The 18,295-nt window shown below is 35.1% G+C and overlaps 1 protein-coding gene and 1 non-coding gene across 2 annotated transcripts; one reads left to right on the top strand and one right to left on the bottom strand.

Annotated features, from left to right (window-relative positions):
• Positions 1-442: 442 nt before the first annotated feature.
• LOC114171140 (guanine nucleotide-binding protein-like NSN1) lies at positions 443-2,651 on the top strand. The gene is made up of 4 exons (XM_028056352.1): positions 443-461; positions 559-803; positions 1,144-1,193; positions 2,567-2,651. Exons 1-4 carry the CDS (start codon positions 443-445, stop codon positions 2,649-2,651), a joined length of 399 nt encoding a protein of 132 aa, XP_027912153.1.
• Positions 2,652-8,021: 5,370 nt separating this feature from the next.
• Positions 8,022-8,128, bottom strand: LOC114171144. Its single transcript, XR_003601358.1, has one exon. It is a non-coding gene; the product is annotated as a small nucleolar RNA R71 (small nucleolar RNA).
• Between the last annotated feature and the right edge of the window lie 10,167 nt (positions 8,129-18,295).

The following is an 18,295-nucleotide window of genomic DNA, read 5'->3' as shown; positions in this document are numbered from 1 at the left end:
ATAAATCAAAAAACACGTGTTATTTAAGATCAAAATATTAACAAATTCAGCTTAAGTTAGCCTAAGAAAACCCCTCTTAAATTTTTTTTGTTACATTATAGTTTTTTTATAATATATTTAAGTAATTATATTTTCTTATAAAAAAAATTTGGAATATTAAAATTCATTATTTTAGTATATCAAATTAAAAGATGAGGATATAAAAAATTTGTTTCAGAATACTAAAACAAATTTTATTGAATATCAAATTTAATATGTTGATTATCTAATTTTACCTTCTAAAATTTGATAACAATATACAACAAACTCCTTCACCCTCTTCTCTATTTGCTCGCTCCAGGGCCTCTTCAAATCTTTTCCCTTCTTCTCTCCGTTTTCTACTACTTTTGACGTGGATTATCGTTCTCATCTCTTTTTCTCTTGTGAAGGTAGAGAACATAAAATGGTGATGAAGAGCAAGAGTAAGAAAACCCAGTCCCTGTTCTTTGATATTAGTAGTGTGCAATGATTTTAATTGTTTATTTTTTTTATTATTGTTGTGAATTTTTGGGGTTGTAGAGAGTAAGAGTAAGAGGGTTTCGTTGAAGAATAAGTACAAGGTGAGACGGAAGGTGAAAGAGCACAACAGAAAAAAAGCGAAGGAAGCGAAGAAGCTTAGGCAGAGTGGGAAAAATAAGGTTGAGAAGGATCCTGGTATTCCCAACAATTGGCCTTTTAAGGAACAGGAACTCAAAGCCCTTGAGGCTCGAAGAACGAAGGCCATTGAGGAATTGGAGCAAAAGAAAGTCGAACGCAAGGAGAGGGTACTTGTTTTATCATTATTCAACTCCCATTTCATGAATTATTTCTATCGTTGGTTGATTATGTTTATTATGATTTGTTATGTTACATGATCAGCTAAATGAATGAATAAATAAAAAATGTCGATAGAAGTTTTATGTAAACCTTGTTCCTGTAGAAAGCTCTTCATGGACAAAAAGAAACATATATGATAGAAGATAATGAGGGTGCTTGACTGTTGGTATATTAAAATGTTTTTGTATTATTGTATCAGTGAAGATTGACTGTTGCTACGAAGAAAAATAGTCCTTTGTGATTTCTGTTTTCCTTGCAGTTAGGAACTTACTATTCATTACTTTTCAGGCTCGTAAAACGAAATTGGGCTTGCTAGAGGAGGAAGATGACTCTAAGTTGCTAGAGGATTCTAATAAAAATACTAATGATATTGGTAATGTTGTTGTCGTAACCTAAATTGCGACGGGATGACCAACTAAAAAGGAAAGGATTTGGAAAAAGAGATTAGAAGTCGCCACCATAGTTTATTCTGGAAAACTATGGAAAACCATGAGAATAAAATAAAGTGTACGAAAACCAAATTAGGGTCCGAGAGTCGGTTGCGCATAGGGAAGGTATTAGCACCCTACTGCGCCCATCCAAAGGCGGTATCTTTAATTAAATTTGCAAAAGATATGTGTTTATCTAAATATTTATTTTTCCCATAAATAAGAAAATATTGAACAAAATCATTTTTTGAGTGAAAGGGACCCCCGACAAGGGTTAAAACTATTTGAAAATGATTTGGAAAACCTTTTTATTTTTGGAAAGTGAACCCGACAAGGACTTGCCCTGCTCCTACGTATCTCCATTCACAATGGAGAATCAAGGATCACGTAGTTCTTGATAAAATTTGATTAAAATATTTAATTCTTAAAGTTGTCTTTTGACATTTTTGAAAATAAGTGTCATGCGACGCGTAGGGCTAGGTTGACACCAAAATATTTCTATGATTTTTATATTTAGAAAAGGAGTGTCGTGCGACGCGAGCGGTCGAGTAGACACCAAAATCATTTTAATAATTTTGTATTTGAAAAAGGAGTGTCGTGCGCAAGCGATCGATTAGACACCAAAATCATTTTAATAATTTTGTATTTTAAAAAGGAGTGTCGTGCGACGCGGGCAATCGATTAAACACCAAAATTATTTTTTTATAATTGTTGTATTTTAAAAAGAAGTGTCATGCGACGCGAGCGATCGATTAGACACTAAAACTATTTTTATAATTCTTGTTTTTGAAAAGAAGTATCGTGCGACGCGAACGGTCGATTAGGCACTAAAAGAAAAAATAAATAAAATAATTTTAAATTTTATTTATTCTTATTTTTATTAATTTTGAAAATTATTTTAATTTTTATTTCAATTTAAAATATTTTTTATTATTTTTGAAAATGATATGATTGAGATGTGATATTTAATAAAATAAAAAGGTAAAATTGGAAATAGAAAATGAAAGTGCATAAGTAAATATGTGGGTGCAATGAGAAAAACTCCACACATAGGAATGAGGTGCACATAGAAGAAATACATGGTGCATAAAGTAAACACATCCTAGCCTAAAAAAGGAAATTAAAGAGTGGGGTGTGTGCTTAGTGAAAACGCGGGTACATAAGGTGAAATAAAACTAAATGTACCGGGTGTGGGGTTATTTCATTTTGGAGTGCATGAAGTAAAGACAATAAAAACAAATGGTCCAATTATAAAACATATTTGCATAGGTGTGTGAATTAAGTTATGGGGGTGCACGAAGAATTAAAGAATCTGGCCAATACCCTAAACCTAAATCAAATTATTCTTCCAGAAAGCACATCACCTAAAACTCTTCTTCCCCAACTTCATCTTCTACCTCACGCTGCACCAACCATAGAGGCTACTCACTGCCAAGTCGCCGGCGACGCGGCCAACAACGGTGCCGGCCTCCATCATCGTTCTTCCAGTGACGGCAGCTCCGCCTCTCTCAAATGCGCGGAGCACCACAGCATGGCCTCCATGTTTGCGTCTCTCCTCCGCCTGGTCAACATCGTGCTACTCCAATGTTATCAAGCCATTGTCGTAGACATCCACCATCAGAACGTGCCGCCAAAGATCATCAACTCCACAACACCACACATTACCGTGACCCCTTTTCTCTCTATTCAAAACCTTTCCTTTCCGGTCCAATTTCAGTTTTGATTGTGGTTTATTAACTTCAAAGTTGGAGATGAAAATAATATTACCAAAATAAACGAAACTGAGCAAAAATTGTGTAACCTGCTATGCGCAAATCTTTTTTGTTCCCTTGTGTTGTTCTTTAATTATCGTTGTCGCTGAATTGTCTGATATACACCTTTGAATCTTTTTTCTGGGTTATGGCTGTCAATTGAATTGAAATGGAGATGAGTAAATTAATGTTGAAATGAGGATGAACTTTTTTAAACGAAAATTGTGAGAAGATCATATTACAGGGAATCTTCTCCTTTTCTCCCCTCAAAATGGCATTTCCTCCCTCTATATTAACGTGTTCTTTAAAAACTGATGGAAGTTACTGCTACCAAAACATCAACTGTTCCCTCCCATTAATCAAAACCGTTTTCCCCTTTTTTTTAATTTTTAAATTTCAATTAATTAAATAAAGAAAACGTAAAATAAAATGAATTTATTTTAATTCAATCTTTAATTTGAAAACAAAATCTCTTTTTTTATTATTATCTAAAAATAAAATAAAAAATAACAAAATAATAAAATAAAATAAAAATGTAAAGAAAAACTTTTTAATCAATTTTATTATTTTTTAAGACAATTTATTACCACTTATTTTTTTTGGATATTTTGGAAATAATTATTTAATAACCTGGACGAATTTAGGTGGTGATAGCTGCAAAGACCAGAGGTGTGCATTTTTGTTGTCTTTCTAATAACTCTAAAATATCATATACATATTTTCCTACCTTTCTTTTTCTATTTCTTAGGAAATCTTTTTAAATATCATGTATATAACCATATTCCGATATTCACCCACGTAACAATATATCTTTTCAATAAATCCATTTAACAAATAATCATCATTTATAACTCATTTATAGTGCAATAATTACTTTATATATCCTTCAAAATAATCTCTTATCTTTCATATTCTAAAACATCATTTAAATAAAATAAATCTTTTAAAATAATAAACCATTACATTTCTTATAATAACTTTCTAAATAAATATTTTTTAAATAATTAATTGTCACTTAAAAATATTTAACATCTTTTAACAATATCTCATAATATTTAGCGACATATATCTAATATATTTTTAATTAAATATATTTTAAACCATTTTGTCTTTTACTTTAAATATTTATTTAATCTCATTATTTATTTTTATAATTATTATAATATTTTGGATCTCCAATTCTCTTAACAAATAAATTTTTCGTACTAAAAAATTAAATTTCTAGAATGCATTTTATACAAAATACAAAATATTTTAAAACTGTACAAAATTAAATTAATATTTTAAAACATGAATTTGATCATATAAAATCATATTATTAGTATCTATATATAAATATTTATACAATTGTATAATAAGTTATTAAATTAAATAATTAGTTATTGTAATATATATATATATATATATATATATATATATATATAATTTATACATAATTTTATTTATTAATTTAATCACCATTAGTAATCATATTATTAATAATAATATTATGAATGAAAAAATAAAAATAATCGAAACCTCCTAAAATTTCCAAATAATATTATAATATTATTTGATAGTTACATGATGGATTTCACTCCCAGTCATTTTAGTATATATAGTTATCATCCCTAACATTAAATATATGCTATAAAACATAACAAAAACATATTCGTATATATTTATATTTTTATTATGTACATTTAATGGATCATGCTTCTACTAATATACGCCGAAATAGAAGATACATAAATCTGAAACTTTTCCTATTCACACCTTAGAATATATATATATATATATATATATATATATATATATATATATATATATATATCAACATTTTGAAAAATAAAAACAGTCGACAGCATTTAATACCCATTAAATATATATATATATATATATATATATATATATATATATATATATATATATCAACATTTCGAAAAATAAAAACAGTCGACAGCATTTAATACCCATTAAATCTATTCAATTCCAAAAATAATAACAAATCAGCAACATTAAATAAATAAATAAAAATACTATTCTGATACCAATCGAAATTTTTTGGTTAAATCATGTATTAGTTTTATCTCCTTCAAATATTTGAAGAACTCATTCATATAACTACAGTATAATAATATTAATACTGTGTTAACACTTGACTCATAAAACCCTAAAACTATCACAAATGTTACAATTCCATGTCAACCTCTGAAAAATAACACCTCATTTGTATCACATGTTGAACCCATACCACTAGTCATTACCACCCTATCAGTATAGGGCCTTGATGGGTAATTATTATCTTCCATTCCACTAGCCTTTGTGTACCCATTAGACAATTGATTAGTGCTTAATTGTTCATCTTTAGAGTGTTTTTCATCTGTTGGGCTTTATTGGGCCACTGTTCCGAATTTGGACTTATTTCACATTATTTGGCCTAATTTTTGTTTTTAATTATTTTTAGGTATTTGGGTGAAGCAATTTTGGAGCTTGGACGTCAATATTCAGTTGAAGAGAGTCGCCACATCATTTCCACATCATTTTCATGTCATTTCCACGTCAGCAAAGTCAATGGGTCAACATTTGAGGCCCAGAGTAGCATTTTTGTAATTCTGTAGCTCATAATGGCAGTTTCGTAATTCTGAGTGGCAGGGGTCTGCATGGGGAAGACCAGCCGCTCCATCATCTTCAACCTCTCTTCAAAACCTCCATTTTCGTTCTCCAAGCTTCCATGGACGTGTCCCTTGTGGTTTTTCACGTTTTTAGCTCATTTTTACCATTTTTATGCATATTTGACAGCACCCATTAAGGGTTTTACGTTTTGAATTCATTTTCTTGCTTGGGCAGTTCATTTTGTGGGTTTTATACACTTGGAACAACACCCATTAATGGGGTTTTCGCATTTATATATGATAGCACCGTTTTGCATTCCATTGAAGCTTTGAAATCTCTCTTTTTGCTCTTAATTTGCGTTTTTCAGATTTCATAAGTTAGGGGTTTTTGATTCTGTTTTTGTGATTCCAGAATTATGGTGTATAATTGCTCATTTTCATGTCTAGCTAATTTCGTGTATTGACTCCTTGATAAAAAAATGCAATGAAGCTTTGAGGTTGTGCTTACTTGTGAAATCTGCCATATCTCTTTGTTCTAATTCGGGAATGCATTGTGATGAATATGTTTGTGCTTAATTTATAGAGTAATTGCATGTGTTTTGGTTAAGTTATGTTCATGCTTAATTTATGTAACTTGGTTGTCACGAATTTAAGGATGTGTGCTTTGCTTAATTGCATAATGAAGCTAGATTGTAATTTTCGCTTAGTAGATTATTATCTAGTAGATTGAGAGAAGGCAAAGGTGTTAATTTGGTGGCCTATGATAAGTGAATTTGTGTTTGAATCAAGGATGTCAATACAATTTTAATCACTCTTTGCATTCAATTTAATATGTTGATTAGAATTCTGAATTTGTCTGCCAACACCCCCTTTGTGCTGTATTGTTGTGTTCGTCTGGAAATTGAAGTTTTGAATGAAAATATTGGTCGTTGGGAGACGACTTGGTTCACTTTCACATACTGCATTTAATATGTTTTAATTTGGTGGGGTACGACCTCTATCAAATTTGGCGCTGTTGTCGGGGACCAATCGTTTCGTTCAAAGTAAAATTTTCAATGTGTTTGTGTTCTGTGTTTTGGTGTGTGTAATTCAAGTGTGGTTGAGTTGGTATATGTTCATTGTGATGTTAATGTTGTGTTAAGTTCAGTGCCTATTTCCATTCTTGTGTGTTTCTGTGTAGTGTAGTGAATAGTGTCGCGACGCGCATGAATAGTGTCATTTGTAGTAGTGAATAGTGTATGAATAGTGTCCGAATCTGGCATTTAACTTTTGGATTTTTGTTCTGGTAGCTACAGTGCTTGTTTTGTCTTGAAAATTCCCCCCCCCCACTTCTTAGACATTGAACTTGATAGGAAAAATAGCTGGAGCAGTTGGTATGGTCTGAGTTAAGAGATTCAAAAAAAATTTGGACTAATTTTTAGTGAAACTTCAGAGAACCATAACTTTTGCTCTGGTTATCAGAATCACTACTATTTTATATGCATTTGGGGTGGAATTTGATTTCCACCTTGTTGGAACCGGCTTTACCATTTATCAAACTCAGATTCTCCAGAAAATGCCATTTTCTACATTTCAGCAATCTTTGTTTTGTGATTTTTCTTCATTTTTTCCACTTTTGAAAAATTATTAAAAATACTTTTGCTTTGAGTTTTGATCCGATTTTTTTTGTGCTTCTGTTTGACCACTCAAAGGAATATCCTACCAATTTTCAAGTCATTTGGAGGTCGTTTGGGTATACTTGTAGTTATACCCTATGTTATGCCAATATCACTAGAATTCATGTTTTTTGGTGCATGACTAGGGAAAACACAAGTGAATTACAACCATTTGACCCTGAGATTGATAGGAAATTCTACAGAGGAAGTAGGCATCTTAGGAATCCATCTTTGCATGCTGAATATTCAATGACTTTTCCTGACTCTTATGATTCTCATCACATTCCTGACACTCCTCATTCTTTGCATTTTGAGCATACTATTTATTCTAAGCATTTTGATTTTCATACTGATAATATGGCTCAACCTCCTCCACCTCATGAGAGAACCATGAGTGAGCTCACTGCACCAGAGTTCACTTATGATAGTTTATGCATTCAATACCCTGCGGAGGAGGTTCCATATGTGCTGAAAACTGGTTTAATACACTTGTTGCCAAAGTTTCATGGTCTTGCAGGTGAGGACCCGTGCAAACACTTGAAGTAGTTTCATGTCGTCTGTTCCACCATGAAGCCTGCAGATGTCCAAGAAGACCATGTATACTTGAAGGCTTTCCCTCATTCTTTGGAGGGTAATGTGAAAGACTGGTTGTACTACTTAGCACCCAGGTCCATCACAAGCTGGGATGACCTGAAGAGATTATTCCTTGCCAAGTTCTTCCCTGCTTCAAGGACAACAGCCATAAGGAAGGAGATTTCTGGCATCAAGCAGCAATCTGGGGAGACCCTTTATGAGTACTGGGAGAGGTTCAAGAATCTCTGTTCAAGCTGCCCACACCATCAGATCTCTGAACATCTCCTTCTGTAGTATTTTTATAAAGGTCTGCACCACATGGATCGAAATATGATTGATGCCGTAAGTGGTGGTGCCCTTGGTAACATAACCCCAGCTGCAGCTAGGCAACTAATAGAGAACATGGCTTCAAATTCTTAACAATTTGGCACAAGGAGTGATGCCATAGTTGTTAGAGGTGTTCATGATGTAGGAGCAGCCGAGTACACGAAGAAGTTGGAAAGTAAGATTGATGCTCTTACCACACTGGTCAACCAACTTGCTTCCAATCAGAGAGCTCCAGCTGCAAGAGTTTGTGGCCTTTGTACATCTGTTGATCATTTTACAAACATCTTGCCTAGCATTGCAACAATAGGTTGCTGCTGGTTCTTCTACACCAGTGGATACCCCTCAGGCCTATGCAGCAAAAATTTTCAACAACAATAGGCCCCAACATCAACAACAGAACCATGATTTGTCAACAAACAGATATAATCCAGGATGGAGGAATCACCCTAATTTGAGATGGGGAAACCAGGGTAACCAACAGCCCCAACAATTTCAAAATGTGTAACCACCTCCACAACAAAGAGTTGCACCTGCACCACAACCTGCTCATGTTCCACTTGTACCCACACCAGCTCCTACTACAACACCTGCACCTTCTTCTTCTACTTCATTGGAGGAGTTAGTCAGGATGATGACCCTTCAAAATATGCAATTCCAGCAGAAGACTAGGGCCTCAATCCAGAGTTTGACAAATCAAATGGGGCAGATGGCCACTCAGCTAAACTAGGCACAAGCTTAGAATTCTGACAAGCTTCCATCACAAACGGTGGAAAATCCGAGGAATGTGAGTGCCATTACGTTGAGATCTTGGAAGAACATTGAAATTCCCACTTCTAAGCCTACACCTTCAAAGGAAGTCGACCCTGCCACACTTCAGAGAAAGTGTGATGCTCATGCAACTGGTCCTTCCACATCTGGTGTGACTTCTACGCCTTCCACCTCTACTGCTGCACCTTCCGTACCTCTTCCTTTCCCTCCAAGAGCCATTCCAAGCAAAAAGATGGAAGAGGTTGACAAGGAGATCTTAGAAACATTCAAGAAGGTGGAGGTGAACATACCTCTGTTGGATGCCATTAAACAGATTCCCAGATATCCAAATTTCTTGAAGGAGCTATGCACGCATAAGAGGAGGCTAAAGGGAAACGAAAAGATCAGCATGGGCAGAAATGTGTCAGCATTGATAGGTAAATCTATTCCTCAGATTCTTGAGAAGTGCAAGGACCCAGGTACATTTTGTGTACCCTGCATCATAGGTAACAATAAATTTGAAAATGCAATGCTTGATCTTGGTGCTTCAATAAATGTAATGCCTCTGTCTATTTTTAAATCTCTTTCTCTTGGACCCCTGCAACCTACGGGTGTGGTGATTCAGTTGGCAAATAGAAGTGTTGCCCACCCCGCAGGTTTGGTTGATGATGTTTTGGTTCGTGTTGGTGAATTGATTTTCCCTGCTGATTTTCACATTCTTGATATGGAAGAGGGATTTTCACATGGTTTTGCACCAATCATTTTAGGCAGACCATTTTTTAAAACTGCACGAACCAAAATTGATGTGCATGCAGGTACTTTGTCCATGGAGTTTGATGATATTGTTGTGCGATTTAACATCCCGGATGCCATGAAATATCCTTCTGAGGGTCATTCTGTTTTTCACGTGGATATTATTGATGATGCTGTTGATGGATTGATTTCTGATTTCCACTCTCTGCATGCATTAAAACATTCATCTGTGTCTGAGTTATCTGAATTTGCATGCATTGATGTTCTTGATTCTAATTCTGATGATGCTGAATATGATGTGGATAATGTTGAATCTACTGAGTTTGACTCTCTAGATGTTGTACCTATTGACTTTGATGTTATACAATCAGGTTGCACTAACCATGTTGCAGGAAGTACATATGCATCTGATTGTTATGCTCAGGTACAGGCTGTGGAACCCATTTCTCCCTCCCCTCTGGTTCCTGATATTCAGCAAGCATCCAGTACTCCAGAGTTGAAACCACTGCCAAACAACCTCAAGTATGTCTACTTAGAGGAGGAGGACAAACTGCCTGTCATCATTTCCACCTCCCTCACTGCTGAACAAGAGTAGAGGTTGTTGCACGTTCTTAAAAAGCATAAGAAGGCAATTGGATGGACATTGGCTGACATCCCTGGTATTAGCCCATCAACATGCATGCACAGGATACTGTTGGAAGATGGAGCAAAGCCAGTGAGACAGCCACAGAAGCGGCTCAACCTTCTCATCTCGGATGTTGTAAAGAAGGAGGTGATCAAGGTTCTACAAGCTGGGATCATCTACCCCATTTCTGACAGTCAGTGGGTCAGCCCCATCCATGTTGTTCCAAAGAAGACAAGCCTCACTATAGTCAAGAATGAAAAAGAGGAGATGATTCCAATAAGAGTGCAAAACAGTTGGAGAGTTTGCATTGACTACAGAAGGCTAAATCAAGAAACCAGAAAAGACCACTTCCCCCTGCCTTTTATTGATCAGATGCTTGAGCGCTTGGCAGGTAAGTCCCACTATTGCTTTCTTGATGGGTTTTCTGGTTATTTTCAAATTCACATTGCACCTGAGGACCAAGAGAAAACCACATTCACCTGCCCCTTTGGCTTTTGCCTATAGGAGGATGCCGTTTGGCCTATGCAATGCCCTTGGCATATTCCAGCGGTGTATGCTTAGCATTTTTAGTGATTTTCTTGAAAAATGCATAGAGGTGTTTATGGACGACTTTACTGTATATGGGTCCTCATTTGATGCATGTTTGGATAGTTTGGACAGAGTTTTAAACAGGTGCATCCAATCTAACCTTGTTCTCAATTTTGAGAAATGTCATTTCCTGGTAGAACAAGGCATAGTATTGGGGCACATAATTTCAAAAAAGGGCATTGAAGTTGACCCTGCCAAGATCTCAATTATTTCACAATTGCCTTACCCATCTTCTGTGCGAGAGGTTCGTTCTTTTCTTTGCCATGTAGGGTTTTACAGGCGCTTCTTTGTGTTGAACTGCAAAAAAAAATATATAAATACAACAAAAAAAAATATTGTGGATCAAGTCAAAAGGAAACAAATATATATTGGAAAAAAAAGTAGAAAAAGAAGGATCCAAAAAAACAAAAGGGGGGGGGAGTTCAACACAACTTTTATTGCAATTTTATTTGTGGTTTATTGATATTTGCTTCCAATCAGTCTTTCTCTTAGAGTCTCCGTGTTGTCTCATTTAAATCTCTTTGGTAGTCCTATTATTTTCTAATTTTAATTTTCTTGTTTTGTGTCTTTACAATTCCTTGAAGTTTTGTCTAGTGTTTTGAATGTTATTTGTCCTCTTAAGTCAAGATTTAGATCTCGCAACTTTCTTCACATTGTTTGTTCACTCTTTCCTTAAGCTACTAGAGTTCTTCGCCAAACACTAAAGGGAATTTGAGTGGTAAAAGGCAAGAGAGTACATTCAAGAAAAAGCCTATATGTGTGATACACGAGTGGAAAATTGAGTGAAACACTTAGCGGAGTGGTGAGGTCCTAAATATATTTTATTATACTAACATTTTCTTGCAGGAATTAGCAAATATTGAGTAATGAAAAATGTTTCCATAGAGGCATCCTTCTAGAACTGGTTTAATATATGGTTTAAATTATCCTACTCCTAACCAAGATCATTTGGTTCAAGGACGTGAACGTACCAAGAGACTGGCATGTAGAGATACACCTAGTGTTTATGAGGTATTGGTAGCATACGTTAATTCCTTGGAGTCCAGAATTATAAAGCTAATGGGCAAGATTGCTAGTATTAAACGGAAGCACAATACTGATAGAAAATCATTGTCAAAGACAAGTACACTAAGATGTTCCAAATGTGAAGGCTATGGGCATGAAACTCATCAATGTCCTAATGGGGATGCAAGTCCCATGACTCATGAAGACCTCAAGAACTACATTTCATACTTGAGAGAGGAGGAAGAAAGGACAATGCAAAAATTAGATGTATTGAAAAGAAGGCAAGAGCGAAAGCTAAAAAGAGTCCATGAGAAGGAAACACTTATAGAAAATGAAGCAAAGGAAAAGATAGAAAGAGATGAGAAAGAAAAGAGAGGAAAAGTAGGGAAAGAAAAGAGCGAGAGAGAGGAGAAAGAAGAAGGAGAGAGAAAAGAGAACAAAGAGCGAGAAAAAGTAAAGAAAGAAGAGAGTAGGAAAAGAGAGAAGGAAGAAAAGAGAAGGAAGAAAAGAGAGAAAAAGAAGAGAGCGAGAGAGAGGAGAAAGAAGAAGGAGAGAGAAAAGAGAAAGAAGAGCGAGAAAAAGTAAAGAAAGAAGAGAGTAGAAAAAGAGAGAAGGAAGAAAAGAGAGAAAAAGAAATAAGAGAGCATTATGAATTGTCAATGAAAAAATGTACTAACTTTCCTCTTATTGTTTTATTGCCTATGGACGATTTATTCATCAAAGAGCAATGACATCAACAATGGAAAGACGAAAGGATACTTAGGGAAGAGCTATTCATCAAGCAACAAGGAGATCAACAATGGGAAGACGAAATGATGATAAAAAAAGACACAAGCTTAGAAATATACGCTCATGAGTTAGCTTGTTTACCCATTTCTAACAAACCTACGGGTGACCAAAGTCATACCTATAATTGGGTTGTTTGTTTGAGCAATATTCCTTTTCTTTTCTTTGAGCATTTTATCTTTAATTTAAAATTGTTTGATGATTGGTGTAGGTGGGTATTTGACCCTGGAGGTACAACTCTAAATCTTTTATAATAAGAGATTGACCTCTTTCAGGATCCAAATTTCATTTTAGTAGAATTTCTATTATTTTATTTTCGATTTGTGTCTTTGATTTATGTTTGTGTTTGTGCATAGGAACTTCTAGAATTCGGGCCGAATTCTCTCCAAACAGGAGAGAATGATAAAGAATCTTCAAGTGAGACAAATTTGAGGACAAATTCTCTTTAAGAAGGAGAGAATGATAGAGCACTATCCCAACATTCCATACAAGAAGAACTTAAAGATGAGCATTTACAATTCAAAGGACCTATGACAAGGGCAAGGAGTAAGAGATTGAAAATCACATTTATTCAAGACTCTTGATACTACAAGCAACTACAAGTGCAAATTCAAAGGATATGAAGATCATGGCTTTGAGCACTCTTGAAGGATAATTATTAGGAAATTAATTTATATTTTTAAACTTTTTTGTTTTCTTTTAGAAAATAAGTTATGTTTTTGGGCTTTGGGCTTTCTTTTATAAATTAGTTTATGTTTTGGTTTGGGCCTTCTTGTAGGGTTCTTAGGTTTTCTTAAACTCATGTACCTATATATAGAGGTATCAAAAACTATTGTAGACACTTTTAGTCATATATTGAATTTGATTTTCATTAAAGAGAGGGTTTTCTTTGTTCTTGGCTTAGGCCTCTGGTTTTTATCAAAGATTAACATCTTTGTGGCGAATCTTCACTTGACTTATGAATCTGCTAGATTGTGGCGTCCTCCATCTCTGTCTTATTCTGCGTTCTTCTCTGATTTATTCGTGTCGTGCCTCTTGAGGATTCAAATTCAGAAACGATCATACTCTTTCTTGGATAGGATCGTATCAAATTAAAGCTTTGAATGAAAATATTGGTCGTTTGGAGACGACTTGGTTCACTTTCACATACTGCATTTAATATGATTTAATTTGGTGGGGTACGACCTCTATCAGGCCTCATCCTATATCAATACCATGTCCCATTAATTCCAAATCACTCATTAATTTCACATGCCAGGCTTCCACGATATCCATCATTCCATTCATGAATTATGTCACACATACATGGCAATCCATTATATATATATATATATATATATATATATATATATATATATATATATATATATATATATATATATATATATATATATCAACATATCAAGCATACCCAAACAATTACAAATCATCCAAGGACAAACAAGCAACCAAACCACGCACTGTCTCGCCCAATCCCTTGCTCAAGCTGAAGGGTCTCGCTCAGGTGAGACAGTCTCGCTCAGGCGAGCCCCCTTTGCCTAGGCGAGGGCTCGAAAAGGAAACAGGAACCAACGCGGGATCTCGCTTAGGCGAGACCCCTCTCGCTTGGACGAATGGTTTGCTCGCTCAAAATAATGAGTTGGTCGCCTGGGCGAGCCTCCGCCAGACTCGCTTAGGCGAGTCCGACTCGCCTCGGCGAGATTATCAGTTCTCGCCCTGGTCTCACCTGCAGCAGATGTATCTTTCAACCCCAGCCAATCACACAAAGCACTTCACGTCCCAAGAACAATGATTAACCCATACAAACAATTCGCAAGCTAAAGAATAGGCATAAAAACATAACTTAAACTCGAACTCTAACTTCCCGTACCTGGAAACGTTAACTAAGGCTTTGATACTCGAACAATGAGGGACGATAGCTCATGGGATAGTTTCGCGAGCTTAAAAACAGTGGGACAAGTTCCAAAAATGAGCTCATTAGAAAGCTCTAACTGAGAACATACGAAAGAATAAAAATGAACATAGAGCTTGAGTTGGGAGGGACTTACACGGAAGGGAAGAATGAGGCTGAGCTTGCTAAGCTATGATGACTCCAAACCCTAGCAGAGGATGACGGCAGCTACTCTAAGAGATGTGTGGGATCTGTTTTACGAAGAGTATTTATAAGTTAGAATTTTGGGGTATCTTAGGTTAGAAATTGAATTGGGTCAACCCCATTTAGGCCCAAAAGATTGGGCAGCCTCTACAATAAGATGGGCAGAAATAATTGGGCCTTACACCAGAGGTTTGCATTTATGTTGTCTTTCTAATAACTCTAAAATATCATATACATATTTTCCTACCTTTCTTTTTCTGTTTCTTAGGAAAACTTCTTAATCTCATGTATATAACCATATTCACCCACGTAACAATATATTTTTTCAATAAATCCATTTAACAAATAATCATCATTTATAACTCATTTATAGTGCAATAATTACTTTATATATCCTTCAAAATAATCTCTTATTTTTCATATTCTAAAACATCATTTAAATAAAATAAATCTTTTAAAATAATAAACCATTACATTTCTTATAATAACTTTCTAAATAAATATTTTTTAAATAATTAATGGTCACTTAAAAATATTTAACATCTTGTAACAATATCTCATAATATTTAACGACATATATCTAATATATTTTTAATTAAAAAAATTTTAAACCATTTTGTCTTTTACTTTAAATATTTATTTAATCTCATTTATTTACTTTTATAATTATTATAATTTTTTGGATCTCATATTCTCTTAACAAATAAATTTTTCGTTCTAAAAAATGAAATTTCTATAATGCATTTTATACAAAATACAAAATATTTTAAAACTGTACAAAATTAAATTAATATTTTAAAACATGAATTTGATCGTATAAAATCATATTATTAGTATCTATATATAAATATTTATACAATTGTATAATTAGTTAATAAATTAAATAATTAGTTATTGTAATATATATATATATATATATATATATATATATATATATATATATAATTTATACATAATTTTATTTATTAATTTAATCACCATTAGTAATCATATTATTAAAAAATAAAAATAATCGAAACTTCCTAAAATTTCCAAATAATATTATAATATTATTTGATAGTTACATTTGACGGATTTCACTCCCAGTCATTTCAGTATACATAGTTATCATCCCTAACATTAAATATATGCTATAAACCATAATAGAAACATATTCGTATATATTTATATATTTATTATGTACATATAATGGATCATGCTTCTACTAATATACGCCGAAATAGAAGATACATAAATCTGAAACTTTTCCGATTCACAGCTTAGAATATATATATATATATATATATATATATATATATCATCATTTCGAAAAATAAAAATAGTCCACAGCATTTAATACCCATTAAATCTATTCAATTCTAAAAATAATAACAAATCAGCAACATTAAATAAACAAAAAAATATTATTCTGATACCAATCGAAATTTTTTGCTTAAATCATGTATTAGTTTTATCTCCTTCAAATATTTGAAGAAATCATTCATTTAACTACAGTATAATAATATTAATACTGTGTCAACACTTGACTCATAGAACCCTAAAACTATCACAAATGTTACAATTCCATGTCAACCTCTGAAAAATAACACCTCATTCGTATCACATGTTGAACCCATACCACCGGTCATTACCACCTCATGAGTATAGGGCCTCATCTCATATCAATACCATGTCCCATTAATTCCAACTCACTCATTAATTATGTCACACATACATGGCAATCCATTATATATATATATATATATATATATATATATATATATATATATATATATATATATATGTATATATATCTCAACATATCAAGCATACTCAAACAATTACAAATCATCCAAGGATAACCAAGCAACCAAACCACGCACTGTCTAGCCCAATCCCTCGCTCAGGCTGAAGGGTCTCGCTCAGGCGAGCCCCCTTCGCCTAGGCGAAGGCTCGAAAAGGAAACAGGAACCAACGCGGGATCTCGCTTAGGCGAGACCCCTCTCACCTGGGCGAGTGGTTCGCTCGCTCAAAATAATGAGCTAGTCGCCTGGGCGACCTTCCGCAAAAAAGGATTTGGGCGAGACTTCGCCAGACTCGCTTAGGCGAGTCCGACTCGCCTGGGCGAGATTATAAGTTCTCGCCCTGGTCTCACCTGCAGCAGATGTATCTTTCAACCCCAGCCAATCACACAAAGCAATTCACGTCCTAAGAACAATGATTAACCCATACAAAAAATTCGCAAGCTCAACAACAGGCATAAAAACATAACTTAAACTCGAACCCTAACTTCCCGTACCTGGAAACGTTAGCTAAGTCTTGGATACTCGAAGAGTGAGGGACAATACCTAACGTGACAGTTTCGCGAGCTTAAAAATAGTGGGACAAGTTCCAAAAACGAGCTCATTAGAAAGCTCTAACTGAGAACATACGGAAGAATCAAAATGAGCATAGAGCTTGAGTTGGGAGGGACTTAAGCGGAACGGAAGAATGAGGCTGAGCTTGCTAAGCTATGACGACTCCAAACCCTAGCAAAGGATGACGACAACTGCTCTAAGAGATGTGTGGGATCTGTTTTACGAAGAATAGTTACAAGTTAGGGTTTTAGGGTATCTTAGGTCAGAAATTGAATTGGGCCAATCCCATTTAGGACCAAAAGATTGGGCAGCCTCTACAATAAGATAGGCAGAAATAATTGGGCCTTCTATTCCCCCCAACAACAAAATTTTTCGACCTCAAAAATGAAAGCTTACCAGGGCAAAAGATGTAGGTGTGATTTCCTCATATCCTCCTCGAACTTCCAAGTCAAGTCCTCGTTCTATGATCCCAGATGACTATAACCAGGTGGACTTCCTTTCCTCGGTGCTCCTCAACTTTGCTATCCTCTAGAGCGACGAGTGGTACTTCCATTGTGAGGTCTTTCCTGATCTGTATATCCTCGGCTTCCAACACATGCGCTGGGTCAAACACGTACTTCCTCAACTGCGAGACATGAAACACTGGATGAAGGTTCGCCAACTGCGGGGGTAAGGCTATCTCGTAAGCCACCGGCCCAATCCTCCTCGTGATCTGATAGGGGCCAAGGAACTTGGGCGAAAGCTTCCTTGAGCGGAGAGCCTTCCCACGGCCATGGTTCAGGTCACCCTCAGGAATACATGATCACCAGCTGCGAACTCCAGAGGTCTCCTCTTACGGTTTGCATAGGCCTTCTGCCTACTCTGAGAAGCCTGCATCCTGTTCCTCACCGTTCTCACTTTCTCAGTGGTCTGCTCTAACAATTCTGGTCCAACCAACACCGCTTCCCCATCCTGATACCAACAGAGACGAGTCCTACACCTCCTACCATAAAGAGCCTCGTATGGCGCCATGTCGATGCTCGCATGGAAACTGTTGTTGTAGGTGAACTCTATCAAAAGGTAATACCTCATCCCAAGCACCCAGATGATCCAATATGCAAGTCCTCAATAAATCCTCTAATGACTGAATCATCCTCTTAGACTGGCCGTCGGTTTGAGGGTGATAAGCTGAGCTCAT

This window comes from Vigna unguiculata, unplaced genomic scaffold, assembly GCF_004118075.2.
Source record: "Vigna unguiculata cultivar IT97K-499-35 unplaced genomic scaffold, ASM411807v1 contig_120, whole genome shotgun sequence".
Lineage (NCBI taxonomy): Eukaryota > Viridiplantae > Streptophyta > Magnoliopsida > Fabales > Fabaceae > Vigna > Vigna unguiculata.
The sequence above is the reverse complement of the archived record's forward strand: the minus strand, read 5'-3'. Positions and strand labels throughout refer to the sequence as shown.

Coding starts and splice junctions, on each gene's coding strand:
- LOC114171140 (XM_028056352.1), top strand. Junction 804..1,143: donor AAGTCGAACGCAAGGAGAGG/GTACTTGTTTTA, acceptor ATTACTTTTCAG/GCTCGTAAAACGAAATTGGG. Junction 1,194..2,566: donor GAGGAAGATGACTCTAAGTT/GCTAGAGGATTC, acceptor GTGTGAATTAAG/TTATGGGGGTGCACGAAGAA.